The 26,931-nt window shown below is 40.3% G+C and overlaps 1 protein-coding gene across 1 annotated transcript in view; it reads left to right on the top strand.

The window, feature by feature from the left end:
• The window catches only part of grin2da (glutamate receptor, ionotropic, N-methyl D-aspartate 2D, a), a 228,923-nt gene extending 203,255 nt beyond the window's left edge, over positions 1 to 25,668 (top strand). The window contains exons 17-19 of the mRNA XM_038725574.1: positions 8,068 to 8,129; positions 9,427 to 9,597; positions 17,762 to 25,668. Of these exons, the coding sequence (XP_038581502.1) occupies positions 8,068 to 8,129; positions 9,427 to 9,597; positions 17,762 to 20,941 (3,413 nt within the window). The 3' untranslated portion in view covers positions 20,942 to 25,668. The remainder of the gene's footprint in view (positions 1 to 8,067; positions 8,130 to 9,426; positions 9,598 to 17,761) is intronic.
• Positions 25,669 to 26,931: the final 1,263 nt, after the last annotated feature.

Below are 26,931 nucleotides of genomic sequence, written 5' to 3'. Positions count from 1 at the left end.
AGGAGGTCGGGGTTAATGGTCATGTGATTTTCACATCCTGAGATTTTCACGTTATGTGCGCAACAGTCTGCATAAATTAAATATTGGGACTTGTGGGACTTCGACACAAGAGATTGCCGCTCCTGACCTGTGAAAAGCTGATTTCTTTGAACTCTTAGCACAGTTGTTCTGTAACCTTGATCAAGTAGTTCTTGTTGTGTAAACTTCAGACAAACCATCAAAAAAACTACCAGAAAATGCAGATCGGAGTCATTTTTGCAACAGCTATATGGGTCATTTTAAAATGTCATATTGGTTATGCTAGTGGTATCGAGCCAGGACAGTTACTTTAAATCATGACATCGAAAATAAAATGTGGCATTGAAAACAAAACCTGTACTGACAAGATTGTACTGGCACTGTCCTGGCAAACGATTCCACTAAAAAATAAACACAGGTAAAATAAATTATTTCATCTTTTGAATTTGAATGTGTTTTTCAGTGGCAATGTTAAGATTATTTCTTCATGTCACTCGTAGTTTTTTAATTTTGACATTCTGTTGCTGATTTGGTGCGGAGTCTGAGGGGAGGGACAAGGAGCATGTGATTTACATTTACAATAATTTTATTTAACAATCTGCATATTAAGGAGAGAACGTCACTTTTCCTGAACCATCCTTTCGTTCGCTCCGAAGCCTCTTGCATCACCGCAAACATGAGGCAATGGCTTCCATAAGTCCAGTTGGAACTCTCAAACAGCAAGTAAGTCTGTGTCTCTCTGCCTTCTCTTTACATAGAGCCGGGCTGGGTTAAAGTTAACCTTTAACTGACGTTATGCTGGTCTGATAGAGGTCTGCTGGAACAGGCGCTAACCTTAGTTGAGACAGCTAACGTTAAAAAATCAACGGCAGAGATAAACAGACTTAGCTGCAGTTTAAAAGTTAGGTGAACTCCTGAAAGTCATCACTATCTATGTGTCAGAGGATTGTTATTAGGAAACATGCTGAATTTCAATTTGCATGCTATGTTCTTTTTACAAAACCATTAAGACCAAGCTGTTTTGAGGCCATGTCCACACAGGCAATTTTCCAAAAACATTTGAATTGAGTACATTTGGAAATTCTGGTCTTCTTTTGCGATGTGCAAATCACAAATAATTGTCATGTGAGCAGGTATAAGGCTGCTGCTTAAGTTGCCTCTACTTCCCCAGTAGAGGAAATGTAAGTAGATTGTATTGTTCTAGGATTTCAGGAAACCAACTACATATAACACTATTAAGTATAGAAAACATTTGATGAAAGGCATTTTTCACTGATATAAATATAAAAGAGGACAACATTAGTAGTTGGTGTGATATAGGCGGTGGTGGGATAAAAGGGGAGAAAGGACATAGTTCAGAGTTAGGTAGAAATCAAGTTGTGAGGGGTGAGGATGGGTAAGATGTGATGGAATGGGTGAGGTTCTGTCGAGAAATGAAAGAGCAGGAAAGTTTGAAGTGGGAACAGAGGGAGGAAGATCAATACATAAGGTTAAAGGAAGAAAGAGCAGAAAAGAAGAAGAGGGGAGGCGTGATCTCTGTTACAGCTATCAGATATGTCAAAATAAGAACATAGTGAATGACTCAGAAATATAAACATGTTTTTCTCACCAGTGTCATTAAAAATAAAATGTAATGTTCTGTAATTCTTTTTGATCGACTGAAATATTTTGGCAATATGTGCTATCCTCCAATTTTTGAATAGAACAGGAGCAAGAAAGGAGTCACACACAGCCGAGAGAGATGGTAAAAAAAACCTCTTACACAGTGACCTTGACAGGTTCCAGTAATTTGGTTTGCAGAAGTCAGAATGACTCTCAATTTTAAAATAATAACCCCTTCTTTTATATTTTTATAGTTGCAGGAAACGCTTTTAGCTTCTGCTGGCATCAGTGCTCACCAAGAGTAAAAACAATGATAAGTCTGCATTCAAAGAAAAGACCACCAAGATTAGTACCAAATTTATGACCACAAATATTGCAACACTAATGCAAATAAGTTATGAATGACAATCTTGATCTATAAACATTATATCCTGGTTTTATAAAAAGGATTCCTGCTCATCCTGATTTTGAAAAACGTAGTCACATTCTGATACAAAATAATTCAAGTTTAGAGTTCTGGCTACAACAGCAGCGCAATTATGTTACATTAAAAAAGAAGCTTGGGAAATGGGACAAAAAGCAAACTTAAATTGAAGCCATAATTAACACTCAAAAGGAGGTAAAAGATTTTTGAAAACAATGCGAAGATGTATGTAATTTATTAAGGATGGTAAACAACCTACATATTGAAGTAAAATTTTAATTGATATTGGTGTTTGATAATAGTATATAAGTCTTGAGCTCATATATCATGGTTGGGAAGTTGGAAAAGCCAAGTTTTGCAGAATTTCTGAATTTGAATGCAGCAATACTCAGGCAGTTATAAACCAATATTTGATTAATTTACAGAGTGGAGAGAAAGTGAACAAAAATACGGTAATCAGAAACTTTGATAAATTCTTATCATTTATCACTATAAATAAAATTTTACGCTTTTGTTGATACTATTTGGGGTCATTGTGCTCTCTGTGTTGTTCATTCAGAAACTCAACACACCCTGCAACCTCATAACCAACCCCGAAGACATCACATGAATTCATTATCCACAGCGCATGCTCTATGGCCTTCAACAGTTCCTGTAATTGTTCCTCGTAATACATCTCTTTGTTAAAGCGTCGTCAATTCTTTTTTCAGCACGACTGGTCAGTCACCAAATTGGCTCCTCTGGGGAGCAATTTAGCCCGTTTGCAATTAGTGAGCTCGAGAGCTTGAGGTGGAAAATGCCTCAGTGCCGGCAGTGACAGCGGCTCCCAGGGGCAGCGAACACTAGAGGCTGGCGGCACGTGGATACTGCAAATCTTCAGACTGAACTGAAACTGAGGTTTTATTTTTTTCAAATGAGACATCTGGCTTTTTGATAGGGTGATGTCACAGTTACAAAACTGCTGATATGGAAAAATAATACTAATTGTTTTCAAAGGACGGCTCCACCAAATTGCATACTTTACATACTGTTAATTTTAAAGATATTTAGCCCCAAACCTATCTACGGGTCCTTTGGAAAACAGGCTTAAATTAGAGACAGGCCTTTAGTCCAGTTTTTGAAAGTATATTTTTATGTTTTAGTTAGTCATCTCTCTCCTGTCTAATTCAGTATGTACAACTCATGTTAAACTCACCATTCTGCTGCTCTGTTCTTGTTAATAGAAATACTGATCTCATTCAAAAATCTGTGTTGTGCTGTTGAAAGATAACACTTCCACATCAAAAGCCTTCCACTTAACTTAAATGGCAGAGCACTTCCTTTTCCTGGTAGTTTTTTCTTATGGGATTTCTGCAGGAAGTGTCAGTTTCATTTAACAGAAAGGAAAGAACGGCATAGTAGATGAGGGATTTATTGGCTAAGAAAAACATTTTTTTGTTTTGTTAGTAAGATAAAATAGTAGCAGAGTGGTGAGTTTTTAGCTGGCCGACTGTCCTTGATGCCAGCTTTTTTATTTAATATTTTTGTTGTATGTATGTTTTCCTTTAGTTAACAGCTGTAAAAGTACTGCCTGCCTGTTGAACTCTCTTGTTGGAGTGCTACTGAACCCGCATTTGCTAAAACATAATAGACAAAGATGCACAGCAGTAATTTTGATAAAGGAAACCTTTTCAAGATTAAGGCAGCTGTGTTTCATGTCCCACTTTGCTCCAACAGACTTCCAAGAAATAAACCGTCTTCAAAGTGATGCTGCAAGGGGCCGCGATGCAGGAATATGTACTGATACAACTGCTGCGCCTGGGCTCAACTCCCAAGGCACCGCATATCCAAAGTTCGCCTCCGCTCCACTACTCCTTTGTGTCACTCACATTGATTCATGCTGGCTGAGCAAAGCCAATAAAAATACCTCACACACAAAAGAATGATTAAAAGAAAATGTGAATGCAAACAGCTTTTGGAACTGTGGGTGGAACATACTTAGCAGCATTGTACCCTCAGGAAATTGATTTCTTTTTTTCTTTTTGTTCAGATGGCTTTGAGTCTTTAGAGACCCGGATGTTGATTTTAACTTTATAGACTGAGATTAGAGCCACAGATATTTCTCTAAACCTTCAATTTTGTTTTTATGTTTTGTCCACAGATCATTTGGGATCAACATTCAAAAACAAATGAACAAACCCTAGAAATGGCAGGAATTTCCCTTTAGAAACACTATTCCTGACTCATGGCACTACTTTAATTTTTATTATACTTTTATTAACATTTACACATTATTTCACACAATAAAGATTAATAAAACATTAACTTCCACTTGCTCATTTGATATAGATATTAGTATTTAGTCATCCTGGTCGACTCCAGTCTCCTAAATTTATTTTTTTTGGAAGAAGAGAGGGAAGAGTAGAAGAAGTTGAAATGGTTCTGGCAGTTGGACAAAATATTCTGGCACTGGCTTGTTGGAAGTTTGATAACCCTCATAACTCCAAGTGCCGTTCAGAAAAGACCCTTTAAATGTTTTTGTAATCCATCTCCATAGAGATTTAATAGACTTCACCACCTCCCAGACACAAACGCACCACTCCTCCCATCTCTCCCACCCTGAAAACATGCGCTGTCTCTCAGGATGGTTGTCCAATCTGTATTTGTGCTTTTACAGGTCGGCTGACAAAAAACACTTTCAGATTTTTGCAAAACAATTTCTTTTAGAGATAGAGGAACTCAACAATCACACAATGACATGAACAGCTGCAGCTCATATAATTTACTTCTGTCACTCACAAAAAAAAGTGGTTACAGTAACTTTAAATTAGTTATTGTGTTTCCCTTCCGTTCAGTATTTCTCTCCCCGCAAAGTTTACTTTTGCTTCATCGACAGTTATTCAGATACTGAATATTTTTTGCTGTTGACAGTGTATCTGAGAATAAAATGTAATCCGATCTAAACAACACAAAAAGCCTACATAAAATATGAAATTCAACAACTCTGAAAAATGATGAAGACCCAGAGCATGTATATATAATCATTACTAATATTTGTAGATTGCACATCTTGCTTGATACAACATATCTGGAATGAAATTGAAATAAAGACTACACCTTACTGGAAGTGATGCTCCATTTGTGACAACATTTACAGGGACTTCAAAATCATGTCTTTTTCTTTTTTGCTGATGATGTAGTTATTTTAGCTTGAGCAGGCTGTGACCTCATGCACTGGGGTGGTTTCTGGCCAAGTATGGCTTGAATTGGGCAGTAGAGATGAGTGCCAGTCTAGGGCTAGTCTAGACTGACCCCTTTAGGCTGGGAAGCAATTAAGTGCCACAAGTGAAGCAGTGCAGATTATTGGGGTCTTATTCACAAAATGGAAATTGACAGGCTGGTTGTTATGGCTTAAGCAGTGATGATCAGTCTTAGTATTGAGAGCTATTTGCATCAGGGTTTTGTGCCGAATGCCCAAAGCTCTCTTGTATTGCCAATTAACAATCAGAAAGGTTGTGGTTTTGTGTTCAGTTTATTCATCAGTTAAATATTTTGAGTGATTGTAACTCCTAACTTTTTGACAGCAAGCTCTGTAGGGGGTATATAGGGGTCTAAGCTGGTTAAAGATCTTGGTCATGATTTGCAGTGGTACAGCAATGCGCTATTATTGCCTTTTTGGGAGTGGGACAGGTAGTTTTAATCTTCTGAACAAATTACCTTTTTTTAATCTTCTGGTGAGGACTGTTCAAAATGAAGATGGATTGAAATGTCAACCGTATGTCTGGGTCTGGGTAAGAAGCTCAGACAGAGTGCAAAAGCTTCTCATTTGCACTGAGAAGAGACAGTTTAGATGCTTCTGGTATCTGGTTAGGGTGCCTTCTGTTTGCCTCCTTGTGGAGTTATTCCAGGTGATGCCATCATTCAAACCCCTTGAGGCAAAATTGTGATTGGGTATAATGGGCTATATAAATGAAATTCACCTGACTTGACCATATGTATAAAACTGCTCCAGGTCATAATATCCTTTTCCTTAATGCTTTTTCTGCACAGAGTGGATAAAGGAGACATTATTTAAAATGCCACTAAGAGAATTGAAGATTGGGGGCTTTAAATCCTCACTACTGACAAATCTAAAGGGAGACAGGCACATTTTCTAGGTTAGCATAGAACTGAATGAAACTGAACTGAATTGTTCCCAGATCACTACTAAATTGTCAAACAATCAACACAATGAAAACAGATTTTAATTATAAGCACTGACATTCCCTCCCTCTGTGTTTGCATGTCTGCTCCTTTCATTTGTGCAGACGATTCCCCCTCTTTACACTGTGGCATTTTCCTCCTTGGAGCAGGTGAGAGAGGATACAGCTGAAATTCTGCCAGTCTGTCAGCTCTTTGTGGGGAAATTTATCCCAAAGAGCAGCTTTATGCAGCACTGACTGCCATGATTAACGTATTTACAGGGAGATAAAGGGAGCAAGTCGGAGAGCCGGACAGGGAGAGAGAAATCAGCTGAGAATTCATTGAAACTCGATGAATTAGATTATGGGAGTGAGCCGCGAACCGAATGAATATGGTATTTACATGGAGCAGGGTAACAAAAGGCAGGGTCGATCGAGTTGAGCCCAGTTTAATTCAGCTGTCAAGGAAGGTTTGAATTCCCATACATGACTGTTGGGGAAGTGAAATGTGGCACACAGCAATTCATGTTAGAGTGAGATTTGTGTTTTATTTGAGCGGATTTGACGTTTCAGTCAACATGTCTGATTCATAGTGGTCTAATCCATGTGGGGGGGCTTTACAGAGGGGTTTCCAGACAGCGTTAATTAACCCAGAGGTCGATTAATATTGCAACTCTGAGCATTGGGAATTGGAGCTTCCTTTAACTGGGACATCTTCAGTGTGTACAGTCACAGAGTATGTGCATGACGGTGTGTGTGAGCTAGTATTAATAGACCTCTGCGACAGGGTCGGTGCATATCTGTCTACATAAGTATCTCTGTACATTTGATCCTGCTTTTTCTTCCCACTGCCTCATTCTTTGTGATTAATGCATTAATGGCCAGTGCTGAGAGTCCCGCTGCACTGGAGCAGATGTGTGTGCATGATGCTGACAGTTTGTGTTGGAAGTGCAATGTCTGTGTGCGTTTCCCCCTTTCATCTCCCATACTCTTGTCGCGTCGCTCTGCCCTCGAATACCAGGCCATTTCACAACTTGCTTCAAAGGGCTTCTCTCACTTCCAGTCGCTGCCTGTAATTCCCAGTTTCTCTTTTCAATCTCATAACTTCCTCTGCAAATGGCCTCTAATTCTTTCTCATGCAACTTTCTTTAGCCTCTCCTGTGTGTGAAAATTTTTAATTTTCCATTCATATTTTATATTTCTGTGCTTGTAATTAGTTACATCTGTAAAAAAAAAAATGTTTATTGCTTGTAATTTGAAATTTGTACTGATACCCTGCACTTTTCATTTCACTATATGCATACCACATATACAAGACACCTTAGGCACAAAAATTCCCTTTTATCTGATCTCATCTTTATGTTATTTTTCTTGTTTGGATCTCTCTCATCAGTCTCATTTTCTCCTCTTTTTTAAATGAATACAAACAATGTTTTCACTCTCTCCTCTCATTTCTCTTTTCTGCGCTGCATTTCATCATATGTCCCTCTCTTTTTTGGTACAACACAATAGACTCCATTCCTCCTCTTTCTCCTTTGTCTCTCTTCACCTCTTTAGCTTTCCTCCTCTTGCTTCTTTCTTCTCTCTTGGGGAATCTAACACCTTGCTCTCATAACAAAAGTCACTTTTTGTTGAAAATCTTTTTTTTTTCCTAGTACAGTTTTATCTCCTTCTCTCCATTGTCATTTCCTTCCCTAATCCCTCATTTTTCTTATATTTTGCCCACTCCTCACCTCATCATCTTGCTATCTCTTTCCTATGAACCTTAAGTGGGGTTTTGTCTTCCATATTTCTTATCTTGTTATTTAATTTTCTTTCAGCTTCTCCTCTTTTTGACTCTCCCTCTATCTTTTTTTCTTGCAGATGAGATTGATATGTTGGAGCGTCTCTGGCTGTCAGGTATCTGCCACAATGATAAGATCGAGGTATGACGCCTTATACCTTTTCTCCGCCTTTCTTCAGCCTCTGCCCCATTTACAGAATGTACTAAATGTAGTCTAACCTCAATCCTGGTCAGCTGGCCAGTAATGTATTAAGTCAGATATCCAACCTATTCATACTGTAACCTATTAGACTAGAAGCAGGCACTGTCTTAAGAACGTTTAGGCATTTTTGCTGGTATTCCTGCTGGTAAATACCCAGGTATCACCAAAATCGTTCTCTTATTTACCTGTGATTACCATATATACTCTGAAAAAAATAATTAAGACATCACATCACTGAATTTAACTTTAAAATGATAGTTTTTTTAGTGTATGAAAACAATTTTCCAGGTCATAGTAACCTTAGTTGTGTGTTATTTTTGACGAGATAATTTTATCCTGCTTGTCTGACAACTGATCACCTTAAACCTCACTCATAATACTGATATTGTGGAATGGATGGTTTTCCCAATCTTAAAGCTACTTGATGGAAAACTAAGTGGAAAAACTGTATATGGTTAAAGTCGTCACAGAATCTAGAGTTGCTGATTCTCTCCACACTCATCAGTTAATGTAGTTTTGTTTAGATTTGTAAACACAAGCAACTGCTGCCTCTAAGTTTTGTGGTTGCTTCCTGTAGATGGTGTGTATGACAATCACGCACCTAACTAAACTGCACTACAGGTCTCACAGACAAGGGCTAAGAGTCATTCGGGGATGCATGTGTGGTTATTTGCTGATTTTATTGTTGTCACTTAGACAAACAAACCAAACTTAACACACAAAATGCATGTGCACACACATTGGGTGCAAATGGCCCCATGGGAACCAAAACCTTTGAAAAAAAAATTGACTCAAGAGTGAATGCAGCCTGGCTGTAGATGAGAGCTATGCATGTTGAAACTGAATAAATTAAATTGCCTGAAATGCTCTTTGTTTGATGCGAACCAGATATTTTGTGGTGACTGACATGTTTTGGTCTTTGCATCAGTGTTCTGAGCGCAGGGGCTCTAAAATATCACAGATGGCTGCTCTGACATGCAGTGACAGCAAAGGATTCTCTATTGTACTGCTGGTTGTAATTAACTTTTTATCTGCTGTCTGGGAGACAAATTGGCCCTCGTTAGTAATAAATGCACTCTCCTGTCTCATTCATGTCCCTCCTTTCTTATTTGCTTTACTTTTACTTCTTCTACCCTTTACTTTACCGCTGCCTTTTCCTCTGCTCTCACCTCCTATAACGTTTCCCATTCCTCTCCTTCCCTCCTGTCTTCCCCCATATATCCATTCACCCCTCCAGGTGATGAGCAGTAAACTGGACATAGACAACATGGCAGGGGTCTTCTACATGCTGCTGGTGGCCATGGGCCTCAGCCTCCTGGTATTTGCCTGGGAACATCTGGTGTACTGGAAACTACGCCACTGTGTGAAGCGATCTGGCGGGATGGATTTCCTTTTGGCTCTCAGCAGGGTGAGAGAAGGCAGCAAAGACCCCAGTACATCTCAAGAAGCATCCTGGTTTATTGGCTTACAATTAGATAACACATCAAAGAACATATGCGAAACACATATTACTAGATTTGAATATTTAGATTTGATCTAACCAACCACAAGAGGTTCATGCATGTAGATGTAATAAAGTGTGTTAAATATTGTAAAACTTAAAAAGAAATGAGAGAAGACAAGACAAATACAACTTATACATTTAAATGTCTCTCGCTTTCTCTGTTTTCTCCTTAGAAAATCTATCAAAAATATGTTTTCTTACATGCAGTCAACAAGGCTGTCAACATGATGTGAAGTACAATTGTAGAATTGACTCATCTGCATTACAGCAGAAACTGCTGCCAAATGTGAACCTACATAGTAACAGCATAGGCAGTCAGAACTGAATGGGGCTAAGGAGTGAGCCTTGGGACACATCACAAGAATTATTGCTTAATATTACCTGTTATGCAAGATGTAACTGGAAATTTGGCCCAAGAAATTAACCTAACCTCTCGTTCAAGAACCTGTAGCTTTATTGAATGTAGAAATTAGTTCAGGAGGTGCAAGAATATGTTCTGGTAAACCATGTCTATCTGCTATCTTTCTTGTTGGGGTGGATCCTCGCTTGCAAGAGTTCAAATTAGAAAATACATCACTTAGAGAATCGGATGCTTTTGCTTAACCACCGAAGTGGTGTGCAGTTTGTGTTGGGTGTATTTATCCTCACAACAATTGAAAGAATAGCTGAGACACATTCAAACAAAAGGTACGAATGTTATTTTTCTCTACAAAAACGTTTAAAAGTTCTTCCATGTGGTGAAAGAACTTAGACTCTGAGGAGTGAAAGTTCATTACAACCAAATACTACAGCAGCCGATCTCACTGATTTGCACGCCCTTAATCTCAGAGGGTAGAACTAATCAGTGAAATAACCTGCAGATTCATAATGCAGGGCTTGAGGAACCTTGTTAAACAGTTTATGAAGGAGCAGATATTAGGATAGACTGAAAGGTGTAGACACTTTTAGGATCTCCTGTTCCCTGTATAGAAGATATCTTACTGATTGCAGCCATGAGGTCCATTTCACTCAGGAAAAGAAGGAATAGATGAAGGAAGGTTAATGTACCATTTTCAGATACAATCAAGATATGGATTGCACAAAAGTAGGTACTCAATATTGGTTCTTGTTTCTGGCACAAGGAGGTAGATCCAAATCCTTGGCATCATACAAAGGGGAGACCAAAGGTCCCGAGGCAGAGTGATCATTTAGTTGTCGCACAGCTATTTTATTTTAGAGACAATACAGTTTCTGTGAGTTCTGCTTGGAGATGAATGCTTTGATTGGGGAGGGAAAGTAAGAAGAAGTGGGAAGGTAGGGGAGGATAGAAACTTTGAGATAAGAAGAGAAGAGAGCCGGCTGAGGAGACAGCAGTGCGTTTGGATGGTAGAGGTACTGGAGTGTAGCAGGTGTTGCAGAGAGGCCAGAATAAGGTGAAGGAGGGAAAGAAACAACAGGGACAGAAAGGGGGATGGAGGAAGGAGGAGAGGTGGAGGGGAGGAGAGGACAGATTGTTGGAGTGGAAAACAGGCTTCACAGAGCACTAGGGAGATATTCTTGTCTGTCAGTAGACACTGTGATGGAATGCTTGGCGTCTAAGTACCGCTGGTGTAAGGGTGACACCACTATGTTGGAATGACAAAAGGTTGTGATTTATTACCTCCTCCTGCCTGACAAAGCATAGAAAATGGCTAATTTATGCACAGCAGAAGAGTGTTCTAATTGCACTGTAAAATGGAGAGAGAGGACATAACATTTTAGCTTTTACCACTGATGTTCTCTTTCCAATATATGAGACTACTCTAGTCTTACTAAATCAAAATTTCATTTTACCTGCAAAAACAGAATTATTACTTTTGCACATAAAATATCATAAATTCAAACTGTGCACTGTATACCTCAGCTAAGAGACATAAAGCACACTCTAGTGTTTCTAACTCTTTTGAGGGGTGGCAAAGTTTAGAAATGAATACAGTAAATACAATTAGATAAAGAGGAATAATGGAAAGGAAAGTTAAAGTTACACTGACATTGACAGTGTACATCGAGAATAAAGTGGGAAGATAATGGAAATTCAATTCAAATTAATAGTATGCTTCCAAGTCAATTAAATAAAAATTTTAATATTCATTGAGCAGAAAGATTCTGTCATTCTGCCGTAGCGATGTATGAATGTGTGTGGTTGAGTGGTGGTCACTGTGAGGGTTGTTCAATTCCCCCACAGGCCTGAATGTTTGGCCTGAGCCCAGCACAGGCCAGTTCATTCAAGCCTAGCCAGAGTTACAGCATCAACATTCGTTCAGCCAAAACCAACATTTTAATATGAAAATACATTTTGTCTTTGAGTGTTTTTTGACTCACGAAGCTACACACATATGCTGGAAGATTGTTCATGATGAACTGGTTGATAACTTCATGCAAAACATCTGTGAAGCACTACATAACAAGTGAACCAGTTGTAAATATCATGGTAACACAATCTTTAAATCTCAATGAAAAGGAAACGTTAAATGTAAATGTATAATGATAAACCAGCAAGAAATTGCTAAATGCCTAGCTAACAAAGTGGCAATTTTCCTTTTTTTTATTCAGTTTAATTTCTGATGGATGGATGTATATAGTACTGTATTAATCTCAATAGAAAGTGGTGGTATTGGAGCAGCAAAGTCACAAAAATCAAAAAACAAATAAACAAATCAGATAAGGAAAATTGACCCGTTGCTAAGCCACGCCCCAAATACACAGCCAGCCAATCACAGCGCAGTATAGGACTCACTCTATCTGAGGTCCAACACTTTCATGGCTGTGCTCCATTTAATTGTTTGCAAAAGGAGTCGTTTTCTAGCTTTTTTAATTTTTTTTGCTGAATTTTTCCAAGATATGGTCAAACGCTGTTCCAGGGGCTCTTGTAATAGTTACAGTCACTACCAAGAGAGCTTGCAAGGAGAAGTACATTTTATTCCCTTTCCAAAACCTAAAACAAATCCAGAAAATGTAGGCTTTGGATTGTACTTAATGTGATGTTAGTTAGCTAACGCTACATAATTTACTACTGAATGTAACGTAAAATAGCCCTCCTGCTTTTGCTTTTTAATGATTGTAATAGTGAATATAGACCTAACCAGCTTTACTGGAACAGTGTTAATCCTTAATATCGTTGTCCTTTGTCTCATTCATCAGGTGATGTGTTTCTCAGATTGCTTTTTCCAAAAAAATTGACAATAGTTCTCCAGGGAGTGCAGCAATAGACAGTGGTCCAACAGGTCTGACAGTTTGTCAGATTTAGCAACAGTAACTAAGTGGGGTGTGGCTTAGCAAAGGGTCAATTAAGAAAACTGGTAAGAAACAAAATACAACAAAAATTTTAAACATAAATAGGAAACAATAACAACTATTTAATATTTGTCCCGTTAAAAACCACCAGGTCCCTGTCACCGCTCAACTGTGGTAATGTTTACTTTTACCTACTAGGAAATCCCTCACCTAACACAGCCCAGGCTTGTCTCCTCCTCAATTTGACTCCTGGTTGATTTTCCAGGAAATCAATTGGCTGTGACTGCAAGCGCTTCAGAGCCTCTTGCCTTCTGTACCGTATACACAGCAACAACAGCACAGCTAACGAGATGGAGTCCGGTAAAACCAAAAGTCGACTTTCTCCCAGCATAACACAGACCACCAACACAAACTCCACATTGGGTTAAATACCAATAACAAAGTTTTATGTGCTGGAGCCCATCAGGTCAAACAAGAATCAGATCGACATCAGGTGAAAACACCGTAAACATCAGAAAGGTTTGACTTACCAAGAGACCTCTGCTTTGTTTTGAAATTGACAAAACCGACTCAGAGTTGGCTTCCATCCTGTTGGACAGGTAAACTAACATTTCTGTAAAGCATGTTAATATGTTCTGGTTTTGTGTTTTAGCTGGCTCAAGTTAGATAACGTTAGATGGCCGTCTAACGTGACCAGTTGCTACAGTTATCCAGTTCAAAATACTGTAGCACTGTCAAAATACTGGCTTTACACATTACTTCACAACCTAACACGATCCACAAGTTCTCTATAGGATTCAAGTCAGGTAAGAAAGTGGGCCAGGTCATTATTTGGGCGTCTTTGTGGCCCTTGCTGGCTAGCCAAGCAGTGGAGTACCTGGAGCCATGTAATGGAGCATTATCCTGCATAACGATCATGGCCTTCTTGAATGCTGAAGGCTTTTTCCTCTACCACTGCTTGAAGAAAGTATCTTCCAGAAACTGGCAGTAGGTTTGGTAGTTGAGTTTCAGTCCATCTTTAACCCGAAAATGTGCAAATAATCATCCTTAATGATAGCAGCCTATACCAGTAGCTCTCCTTCACCTTGCTGGCGCCTAAGTTGAAGTGGCGCCCTGTGTCCCTCAGCGATCCAGCCACAGGCCTATTCTTCTGGTCCATCAAGAGCCACTCTCATTTCATCTGTCCATAAAACCTGAAAAATATGTTTTGAGGAATTTCTTTGCCCACTTATTATGCTTCAACTTGTGAATCTTATTCAGTGGTGGTCGTTTTTGAAGCCTTCCTGACCTTAGCCATGTCTCTGAGCACTCCGGCTAGGTTGCAGTTCTGGAATATGGTGGCACTGGTGGAATATGGATTTCTGGTAGCTTCACATTTAAATCTTAATTTGCGTCTTTTCTTCTCCATGCCCTTTCTGCACCATTAAAAAACTATTAAACTATTAAATGTTTGATTGTCCAGTTTTCACACCTCAAAAATTTTGAGTGCTGCCCATTTGACCTGAGGTAATGAAGCTGCCTAATAATCATGTACACTTTGATATAAGGTGGTTCACTTTCGTTAGCACTTTTGTTTGCTAATGTTATGTGTTTATGTTAAATAAATTACTATTGACTCATCTGTTAGTATTAGATATTTAATTTTTTTTAATTATTTATTATTAGCTTCAAAAACCAGTCAGGCTATAATATTTAATGATTTATAGTAACTTTTAATTTAGTCTCGAAGTCTACCCGAACCTGCGGTATGCATGTAAAAATGTGCTTAAACCCCTACGTGAATTTGTGAAGTTTGTCAGATTCAGTTAGGCAATGGTCAGTTTAAAGACATCTAGGTCTTGTGTGCACTGCCTGAAGTGCCAATTACTTAATACACTTACTCTTTTAATGATAATTCATATGGACCATGTGGGTGAAAATCCATTGAGTTCCCTTCATTTTCTGATATCTCGATATCCCCTGATGGGCTTCCCTGCAAGCCCTCTGGAGTGCAGTTTCGTCTCTCTTCATACATTCAGAGCATACCAGCATATTTTCTCGCATGAGCAGACTCTACTCTCATCTGTAGCATTCCTTATTCTAAGAATAAAACATCAATTCTATGCAAAGGGCACTCCCAAGACCAGTTACCTTCTATCTCCCAAGCTATATGCTATGCTTGCTTTAAAGCCTCTGCAGCTGGCCTCTGTGACTTGCTTTAACCCAATCAGTGACTCACCCAAGTTTCAATTTCACAGTGTGCTGCGCCCCATGCTCTGGGGACTGTGATAGCACTTCTGCCGCTGTGGCTGCTGATTCATGTGTCCGGAAGGAACATTATTACAGTCTCTCCATCAGATCTGTGTCCGGTGGAGAACAGAGATTTACAGGAGTCATTAAGATGTGACAGATATCAATGGATATTATGAATCATCTGCATGTATGAAGAATAATAGAGTCTTTGTGATTTACACGGCTCTCCTCAGTACTACTAATTGAGTCCCATCTATCTACAGAGAAGCATAAATATACAAAGGTAGGGGAAAAAGTGCATCCCGGCACAGTAGAGATTGAGATGCTCATCTAACACGATTTTAGAATTAATGTATTCTGCTTGGGGTTTAAAATTTAAAAAGATGTCACGAGAAGCTAGTAATTTCCTTGTATTTCTGACTCTTTCTTTCATGTTTTATTCATATCAAACATTGTTGAATGTTACTGCTAAGATGAAAAAAGCCAGACTGGTTCTCACCATGCACATTTGGAGCACTGATTAAAACCAAGTGAGAATGATCTTATTTAAACTCAAGTGGCAAAACATAACAGCTCTAAATCATTTGAAAATTAGTCTCTGTCCTTACATGTCCTAGTCAGAAACAACTACAGGAACATTTTTTTTTAATTTTCTATAAATGAGAAGATTAATCTTGACACCAAATAAACAGTAGTAACTTCTACATTAGGTACAGATTTGGACTGACGCCCAAATTCAACTTTTTCCTTCACTACAAAAATTTCACTTTCAAGGCGTTTTTGGCTCTTAGGCATTACTAAATAAATAAAATACTATCTGTAAGTAAAGGAAAATTAATTTGCACTGTATTTTTTAGATCAGCTTTAACTGTTTTATTCTTGTTCTTGAAATTTTAATAACTTCAATTCTCATTTCAAGAAGACTCTTCAAGAGTAGATTGCTATTGGGAATACATTGAAATATTCATACTGCACTAGCAGATAGCTTGTCAATGGTTTAAGAAAAGAAAATTGCTTTTAGGAAAGTATTTCTCTACACCCACACCAGTGAAGAATAGTGCAGCCCACCCTATACTTTTAGAAACTGGAATTAGGTCTGTTTTTTGTTGCCACTAAAATCTCTAACCTTGCGTGATGGGAGAAACTTAGTTTAGCTAAAAACAAATACAATAACAAAATACGTTCTGAGGCTTTTGTTAACTCCCGTTGTTTTGCCTTCTCTCCAGGCGATTTATACTTCTTGTGCATACCTCCATCTACAATTATTTTTCACAGTGTTTTTGGAGAAAACTCAGTCCTGTTCCAGCTGAGAGATGCTTTGTTTGCTGAAAGCTTTATTTGGTTTGATAGTGTGAAAAATTGACTCTCCAAGAAGCTTGCTAAACTCAGTCCAAAGTTTCCTCAAAATGCTTATCAATATTTAATGGTCAGTACTCCCTGTTGTCTTCCTTTATAGAAGATGTGGTGACACAGAGAACCTAAGGTAGAGGGGAAATCCCCTAAGGCGATTTCCCAGCATGCTGAGAGAGGGGGGGGGGATTATTTTCTTCTTTTCAAAATGCTTTTGTGAAACGTGTTGAGCCGACAAACTTACACAGTCAGTGGTTGTGCAATACACTGACTAAAGATAAAGGAAAACAGGCTGGAGAGAGGATAAATAATAATACATAAATTGTAGCCCTGACAAATGTATAGCCTCTCTTGATACGGCAACCTTTCTACAGTTTTAAGTGGATCCTCTGTGAGGTATTTATAGTAGCTGACTTGATATTTTTTCACCAAGCTATGCTATTAGAATGACTCCAAATATTGCCATTACCCTGTACATTTACAGCTACTGAATAAATCAGTTTTACTTAAAATGCTATTGTTTGCGTCTGTACAGTAGTACAATATTATAACTACAAGCTCTTTTCTTCAAATAAACTAACAAGGTAAACCAAGCCTGTTTAGACAGCTTAGTAATTTGTGGTAATATACAGTTGTTTTACCGTTGCTTATTGTTATTGCTCCTTTTTTTATTGTTACTAATAGAAGGGGAGTCAGAAAAAAAATATTCTAGATTTTAACATGGATGGAAATTCCCTTTAAAACAAAAAATACCATTTGCGTCTCAAACATGCTGTAGTTCACTGTCGGGTTGTTGTTGTTGTTTTTTACATATTTAAAGGGAGTTTGGTACATTGGTAGCAGCTTTTTGTGCTTTCTCTTTCTCTCTCTAACCTGTCAATTTCTTAAGATTTTGTTTTTAATTTAATCTTGTGGTCAGTGTCTCTTTGTAGGAATCATAACAAAATCAGTGAAAGTGAGAGCCTTTAAAGGGATCTGCTACTTTCAAAAGATCTCGATATTTTTGACAAAATTGGTAAAGGAATAATGACACTTATATGTTGTTTTTCATAAAGTTTTCTGAAGATACCTTTCATATTGTTTGCGTAAGTTTCAGATCTAAACTGCTCTATATGTTTCAAAATTGGGAATATTGGTCTTTCTGTATCTCTTACACACACACACACAGTTCATCCTTATCATACTTGGCAGCCCGCTGGTCTAATTACAATCTCTTTTTTATCTCTCCACCCAGGGGATGTACAGTTGCTGCCAGTTTGAGGATGAGACAGCACCAGGAGTCAGAAAAGGCTCTTTGACCCAGTACCACACCATGACCACCATGCCTACGGCAGCTCAACAACACCTGGTTACAGCCACAATAAATAACACCACTGCCATTGCCATGGTGCAACAACAGCAGCAGCAGAAGCACCACCAACAACAGCAACAAGGGCAGACCTACACCACAATGCTACCCGGATCGCCGCCAACTACAGGACACTCAGCAATGGCTCTCGGACCCTCAAACAGCCCCTTACTTGAAGGTCCCATGCCCTGCTCCACCTTCTTGCCTCGGCATGACCGCAGACTTGCTGTGGTCGATCGCTGGAATAGGCCAAAGCCAGAGAAAGTCATGAGTGGAGGCAGTGGTGGAGGAGTGGGTGTTGGGGGGATAGCAGGAGGAATCAGTGAACTCCAGGCCCAGCAGCAGTATCATCAGAACCTTGGACAGCACTGGAACCTGCAAGGAGGAGTTACAGGTGGAGCAGGGGGGGGAGGTGACACAGGGCTAGATGAATATAAGCGCTACTATGGTCCTATTGATCCAGAGGGTCTAGGAGCAAATTCGGACCAACAGGCAGGGGGCTCCCAGCAGACTCCCAAAGCTAATCCTCGAGGCCCCAAAGCGTCAGGGATACCACGTCAGCCTCCTAAAGGCCCCCAACAAGGCCCAGGGCACTTAATCTCCAAGCCACCTCCACCGATTCCATCTTCCCCACGACGACCTCCTTTCTGGCGACGAGGAAGCCTCGTTCAGGCAAGGAGAAAAAGCTCAGGAGGTCCCCTGTATGAGAATATACTCCCTCTGGGGAGGCGAGGAGGTGGGAGGTATGGAGCAAGTGATGGAGGTGGAAGAAGAGGGCGACGTCCACCTCCTCCTCCTCTGCCTGTCCCCCTTTCTTCCCCAACACACACCCCTACCACTCCCTCCTCCCCATGCCGTTTCTACTCCTCCTGCTCCAGTGCCTCGTCCTCCTCCACTTCCTCTACATCATCCTCAGCCTCTTCTTCATCCTCTGTGTCGCTCTCTAGGTCACATTCACCCTCCTCTAGCTCCAGTGACAGCTCCTACAACTCCTCACTCAGTTTCCGGTATCGAGCAGGCGACCGGGATTTTATGGTGGATGACGATTATGACTCAGATCTGCTTACAGAGGAGTCCAGCCTCCTCCTTGGGTCACGGAGGAAAATTCGTTCACGTCGAATGTCATCGCGCTCACTGCCATGCAGCCCTCCACCTCCACCAATCCCACCCCGGAAGCCACGCCCTCAGAGAGATTATGGCAGAGAGAGAACAGGAAGCCAGCTGGCACAATTACAAGAGTGGTGGGCATCGTGGGGTGACAGAGAGCGTGGAAGGGGAGGAGCAACAAGCCGGGGTGATGGAGGAGTGGGTAGAGAGGAGAAGAGGCACCACAAAGAGAGGGACCATGAGAGAAAGAGGAGGAAGAAAGGCCGGAAGAAGAAGAAGAGGGAGGAGAGGGAGAGAGAAAGGGAGCGAAAGCGGCGCAAAACAAAGAAGAAGAAGAAAAAAGATGATAAAATGAGGAGGAGAGAGAGAAAGAGGTCAGAGCAGGAGGGAGGAGATGCTGAAAAAAGAGAAGAACTCAAATCAGGTACACCAGACTACCCATCATACCCACCCCTGAGACGGGAGTCTTTTCGGAAAAAGAGTGAAAGCTCAATCAGAAGTTATGGATGGAACATTCCAGGCGAAGATGAGAGGAAGGAAAGAGACGAGAAAGACAGGGATGATGGGGAAGACAGCAGAGGAAAAGAAAGACACCACAGGCGAAGGAACAGCAAACACTATCAAAGCTCTAGCAGTAAGCCTTCTTCATCTGTTAAGTTCTGGGGAGGGGGCAACCCATCCTCTGACACCATTCCATCTGCCTTTCTGCCCTTGTTGCCTGTCACCTCTAAAAGGAGGAAGAGTAAAAGTTCAGACAGGGATGCTGTAGGAAAGGAAGGAGAGAGGAGACCATTGCTGGGACGGAACGGAAGAGCTGAGATGCACTCCAAGGAGGGGTTGTCCTTCCACGAGTGGGAGTCCGAAGTAGAGCAAGAGGAAGAAGATTCTGAGCTGGAGAGGAGGAAAGCAGAGCGTGGAAAGAGGCGTGGAGGAACAAGGACAATGTCCGATGAGGAGCGGGAACGCGATAAAGTAGTTGGGATATATTCTGATGATGATGGTTCTTCAGGAGAGTTTGGGAAATTTGAGAGGTACTGGGAGGATCATGAAGGCAGGGCAGTTGGTGGGATTGGAGGGGGAGGTTGGTTTTTTAGCACCTACCCCTCCAGGGATAAAGTTGGCAGCATCAACAGTAGAGATGACCTGTTCCTGGAGCGAGGAGAGAGGTGGGGGACAGCAGAAAGTGGATGGGGGTCTGGTGGACGGGGTGGTGGAGGTGGAGGAGATGGAGGAGACAGAGGGTGGGGATCAGGGTCACACTGGCCCCCGCCTCCTCTCACGCCACCACCTCCTCGACGATACTGGTCAGTGGACAAGCTCCACATACAAGATGAGAAGAAGAGTAAACGCAAGTCAAAGGACAAGGGAAGGGGGCATGCAGCTTGTTCCTCCTGTCATTCCCCCCGACACCATCCGCACTCCCATTCCTCCAAATGGGCTCGCATAAGTTCGCGAAGCCAGGAAGAGCTGTACCACCACTGTCAGAGTTTCGGTGGTCCCCTGAAGTCCAAACATGACTCATCATCGTCCTCCAAACCTGATCGTTCACAAAATCCATCCAAATCTGGCAGTCAGTCAAACCTCAGTATCCAGCAGCGGACACAGAGAACAGATAGGGATCGAGATCGAGGACGGCAACCATCCCCACCTCCGACACTCATACCTAATTTGCCTCCCCCCCTACCTGCCCTTCCAGCTCCTCCAACCACATCTCATCCTATCCACGTTCCTCCTACCTCTTCCTCTTCTGTATCTTCTCCCTCTGTTGTCTCATCTACCCCAGGGGCACCACAGCCCTCCTCCATGGCTTCGGCAAGTGCTAAACTACAGTACCAGAGATTGCGCTCTGTACCTCAGCCCCAGAGGTTTCCTCAGTCTCCTCACTTACCCCTCAAAGCCAAGAGCCTTTGCTCGCGAAGGGGCTCGGCCCATTTCTCTAGCGTGGAGAGCGAGGTCTGAAGTTCAACAAGGTATCAAAAGTCATAAGAGATCCCTGCAAGGCTGACGCTATGCAGGTGATTTGGATCTGAATCTGCCCAGCAGCAAACATGGCAAGGCAGCCAAGTCAGTACAGTATACGCACTGAGCCCTTTCCTAAAGGTCTGCACAAACAAACAAACCAGAAAGCCAAACAAACCCAGTGGGGTTGGTCAAATGAAAACAGGAGCAACCTTGTGCTATACTGTTTCTTTTATTCCTCTCAGTATGTGAATGACTACAACCACAGCCACAACTTGCATTCTGAACCAATACACTAAAAGCAAATCAGACATTAAAAGTGGTACAACCGAAAGAGACTCCTTTACTATAGACAGTAAAGGGCTTTGGATGTTGAAGCAGAGCAGTAGTTTGTATTCAGAAGATTCTTAATGCTTACTGAGGGCTCAGGAACTTTGTAGTACTGTATGCCTGCTGCTCTCGGAAGCCTTTAACACAGAACAATGTTCTTATTTTTTTTCCTTAAATGAAACGCTTACCCCTACTTTCCTTTTTCCTTAACAAACTGTTTACACCCCCGCAGAACTGTGACACCCTTCTGAGGCACGTTTGTTGTGTATGATCAATACCTTCTTGTTTAGAGGGAGAGGAGGGTGATAACCACCTTGTCGTCTCTGTGTTATCCATGCATCCTCTCTTGTTAGCTTCTCTTTTGTTCTCTCCTATCTTTTCCCCCCTTATTCTCTCCTCTTACCTCCTCTACCTCCGTATTTTCTTTCTCTCTCTTTTTCTCTGCTGTACCTTCTTTTCCCACCTTATTCACATGTCTGTCTTCTCCTCATCTCTCTTGACATCTCCTCGCCTGTCCTCCCCTCTTGGCTCCTCTCCTTGATGTGATTATTATGTGTGTCTGTGCATTTCTGTGTTTGTATTCTTGACAACAGGGTAAGTCAACTGTGACTGATATTCTACTGGCTTAATGAAAAGCTGAGTGCCAAACTTAAGTAGAGCTCAACATCAATCTGTACAACATTAGCTGCTGTGTTTCCTTTTCTCTTGCAGAGTATTCCATCATCTCCCAAAAATGTGCACATGCAAGTACACATTCACACACACATAAAAGTACACACACTTGCTGTCAATTCATCTATTCTCTTTCTTGAGCAATACATTATTCATCCTCTGTTCATGTTACAATTTTATACTTTGAAACCTTTATTTTACTTCTGTGTTGTAGTAGTTGTTGTTGTTATTAATGGTGTTCTATATATCAAAACATGTATTAATTCTAATACAATGTAAGCACTGTGCCATACTACTCAAGCTGCACATGAAACATTCTCTCAACTACCTAACTACGACAATGGAGGCAGTGTCTTTTCTCTCCCTGTATTTGACTGAATGTAAAGTCAGCCACCAACAAGTGTGCTGCATCAACATCTAAGACACTTGGAAATGGAAATTGTAGCATTTCCGATGGATTCATAAGATATTCATAACATCTTTGTTGATATAGCCTGAAGTAAGCAACGGTATGTTACCCTTGCAGGGTAAGTGTACATGCATCATGCTTAAGGATTAGATCTGCAATGAGTAACATTTTTAGAGTTTTAAATCTTTTGTTGGTTTTCTCCTTCAAGTGGTTCAATCGGTGCCAAGACTACAGCAAATGTTTGCAAATATAAAACTAATTAACCCAGGTTTGCTTGCCATCAAGCAGGAGATATGTTTCCAACATGCTAGGTAGAGCTACACAGTTTTGTTAGACAAAGTAAAGGATTGTTGCAGGGAAATGTATAGCCTTATGCTGATGCCTCTTGCCATATGTTTTGTGCAAAGTATGAGTATGAAGGTATGTATTTTAATCAACTTGTTAACCAAGACTATATGATAGAAGGGGGAGGATTTTGATTGGTGTGAAAATAAATCAAGTGCAAGTGCCGTTTTGATGTCAAAGAGACTGTGCCTATGTTGGATGCTAGCAGTATAGACAGTTTTGAAGAAGTGCTGGATCTGAGTGATGGTTTATGAAAGACACAGTAGCACCTCCTGTGAGATTTTGTTTTTTTTTAAAGTATTTCTCACCTTGTAAATGTATAACCAAGAGCTATAGCTTTTTAATCCATGATCAAGCTGACACCAGCAGTTACACTCCGATGTCAAGCACTTAGCTAGAGTAGGTAGTTATATCCATCAACATTAGAATTTAGTATCAGGACATTGAACATCAATGGGGCTTTAGTGGAGAGGCAAGAGCCGTTGGCACCATGGCGTTTGTGTTTTTGAGTCAGTCATAATGCCTGAGCCATCTTTCCCACACAAGTCTGATCAGCTCTTGTTGTTTGCCTAGAACTGCATCTGAGCCATAATTTACTTAAGCTGAAGAGAACAAAAAGAGAATTTAAGTTTTTAAACATAAACTTGTTGTGTAGTTTGCCTTTGTTTAAGAAAAAAATCTAGATACATATATATATATATATATCATATATATTTGTGGCGGTGGGTAGCATTAGAGAAAATAGTTGTTTAGCATCTTGATATTTGGGGATATTGTTTCTCATTCCAAGTCCATTCCATATTAATATAAATATGTGTTAAAAACACATATTCACTCATAATCACGGATCGGGAGATTAATTTGTTCAAATTTTAGATTTACTAAAAAGACTGTATTAAGCCAAGTTGGAGGAAGTGCTTTGCTTATTACAATCAGCAATCAACAGCTTATACAAATTTCAGTGAAATCAGGAAAAGCGTGGAGTAAGTGTGACATGTTTCAGGGCGTTCACACCGCAAGCAACTCAAGTCTGTTGCCTCAAATACAAACAATCTGTATGACCTATAAGAAAATTTAGCTTACTTTTGTCTTTGAAAGGTTAGCTGCAGTTAAATGATTGGGCTCATTTGTCTTGCTGTGTGTCACCCTGTTGCTGAAACACTACAGCATCAGTGAGCTAGCATACACAGGTAATTGCACATTAGTACGGCACAGCAGCTGCTAGTGGTGTGAACACAGAGCATGGGTGCTTCATCAGAGAAATGAGCCACCAGTCTTTCCTTCTCTCCCCTTACCTCTTTTCCCTCATGTCTATCCATTGTGTTGGTGCGTGTCTGCAATTGTAAAGCTGGTCTGTTTTTAAAAAAGAGTATCTGTGGATATATTTATTTCATCAAAAAAATTGCATATCTAAATATATATGATAGAATATTTCAAGGCGCTAAGATCTATGTTATATAAGTTTGTCTACTAAATTTTCGGTATTATCTTAATGAATTAATGTCTTTTTTGTCTGTCTGTCTCTCCTTGTCTCAAACCTCCTGCCCAGCTCCCTACCCCCCAGCGAGAACAGAGACCAGTATGTAACTGTGTTTTTGCTCACTTAAGACCAACCATCCGCCTCCATTAGCTATCTACTGTAGCTAACGCTAAGATTTCAACAAAGTGACAATGTGGAGGGGGGCGCGAGTGTCTTATGACCGTGTCACTGTAGCAGTGGCGGCGTGTGTTTGTCTACCCAGAGGGGCCTTTATTTTTGGTTTGGGCTACAGATTAATGACTAATTAAACCTTTTATGGATACAGCAGCTTTTACCACAACTCTCACTTGTGTAGGGGTCTGTTTCGGGTTCACATCAGACCCTGGAGTTTATATCTCAGTGTAGAGTGAGGTGACCTCTTTCAAACACAATGTAGCGAGCAGCACAGGCTTTTTTTGCATCTTTTAGTAGCTGTATTATATACAAAAACATGCACAGCTACCCCTGCCAACCAACCTATACAGTATATATAAGGACTTTGATATACGTACATAGTGTGTTGTATTTGCCAAGCTGCTGTGCTGTAAAACAAAAGAGGAAAAAATACACAACAAACACACTGTTTCTTTCTTAATTTTACAAAACTGGTCAAGCTAATACGACACATGTCAGGGGCAGGGCTAAATCTTAGTGTGGTTTCCACTAAGACCAAAAACTGGTCAAACCAGGGCTTTCTTTTTTGATAATAACTTCAAAAAACATTATCAGTATTCCCCCTTTTACCAGCAAAAAAGGGTTCCTAAATTGACAACAATGACCCTGCACATGTCATTGAGTGAAACATTGAAACAACACTGCCTGAAAGTTTTATTTTTTTTATTAAAATTTCACATACATAGATACCAAAATAATTAAGGAAATCTTAAAAGATACATGTGAGGGTGTGATAGAAGCCAATAATGGCTTATATGAATAACCATACCCAGAAAACATAACATACAGTAAAGATATAATACAAAATCACAAATACATTTTAAATATTAAGAGGTAGGAGATAGGTGATCCACCCTGCAGGCCAACTTACACTTTTACATTCTTATGATACATTAATGTAAGTCAGTGTGGTCCAAAGTAAATCAAATTTCAACACGTTATTTAGAACTATATGAAGCATTTACTGGCCCTGAGCCCTGGTAAGCCCAATTTTAGCCTTCAGTGGAAACACATTCACAGTTTCTGCCTGTACACCTCTGAACAAAGGCCTTGTATTAATACTGCTGTATTGACTGACTGTATGAGATGATGGCTAGTTGTGCTACACTTTATTGTCAGCGCCTCACACATGCATACAGACACACACACAGACACTCACACACACGCACACAGGCTGCCACCACAGGTTCAGCCACATCTGCCACCAGTGGGGACAATGACAATACTGTGATGTACTGCAAGCAGGACAGAAATAAAAAGATGATTTTAATAAAGAAGTGAAACAAATGCCTGAGTTTTATTTTGATGGTTGGGTAAAGAAATATTAGCACATTTTGTTTGATTGATACTTTGATTAAAAGTATGGCTTAGAAGGTGACTCACAAGTGAATTTTCACTCTGGTCCCATTCCATTCCCACAACAATACGCCTTCCCAATCCCATGATTTTTCACTTTTTGACTTTTCACCAATTTTGAATTTTATGTGTAAGTTACCAGTGTCAGGAATAAATTGGGCAAAATAGTAAATTGATGGCTTTATTGGAGTTAATGAGACATTTTTTCTGTATAGCCCAAATCTGTGTTAGTAGCTGGTGAGTGTATTATATAAAACTAAATACATTACATTACTAATACAAAATTACATTATGAGCAAACAACAGTGAGACAAGTCAAATTTTTACTGTGTCCCTAACCCATGTAGAGCTGATGATCAGGCTGAAAATCAAGAGTGAAAAAAAGAGAGGGAAAATAAGGCTGTTAAATAAGACAGGAAAAAGGCAGAAAACAGAAAAGTAAAGACGAGAGAGCAAGTGACTAAAACAGGTGGAGAGAAGACGGGAAGAGTCTGTGAAAGACAGTGACACTCATAGAATAACTCAAAAGAGACGGAAAAGAAAGCGAGAGGAGACTGCACTCAGTTCCCGTCCTGTCTGCAGGGCAAGATAGAGCTTGTCTTCTCTGCCAACAATAGGCCACAAATGAGCTCCACATGTATTAGGAACACTGCAGATATGAATACATCTCACTCACAAATACACTTTATTTTCTTTCCCTCTCTCTCACATGATCTCCTTCACTCAAACATATTGCGGCCACATAATCAGTCACACATACACACTTTCTCCCTCTTACACAGCAGGAATTATCTTCTATTGCTCCCTCTGCCTGCCATTTTACAGTCCTATAATTAGACGACAGGTTCAGGACTTTAAACGTGTTGACTCCAAGTGAGCTTTTGCAACAAAGCAGACTCCATAAAAAGCAACTCATTGCATTTCTGCTGGCATGTGTGCTCTTTGATTATGTCTGTCCTGGGATGTATACCTACGTATATGTGTGTCTACAATAAACCTACACTACTCACTACATTCTTATTATTAGGGGAGTGAAATGTCAAGGTTATAGTTCATCAGAACGGAACGTTTTACCCAAAGCACTCAGTTTCACATTTACGACTCAGTGTTAAACCACTTAATGGATGTGGTGTGACAGTCATTTATACAGCACACAGTGAATGACACCATGTGATAATACATTCA

This window comes from Micropterus salmoides, unplaced genomic scaffold, assembly GCF_014851395.1.
Source record: "Micropterus salmoides isolate LMB-PRFRI ecotype aquatic unplaced genomic scaffold, ASM1485139v1 Ms_hic_scaffold_17, whole genome shotgun sequence".
Lineage (NCBI taxonomy): Eukaryota > Metazoa > Chordata > Actinopteri > Centrarchiformes > Centrarchidae > Micropterus > Micropterus salmoides.
This window is presented reverse-complemented; position numbering and strand designations above follow the sequence as displayed.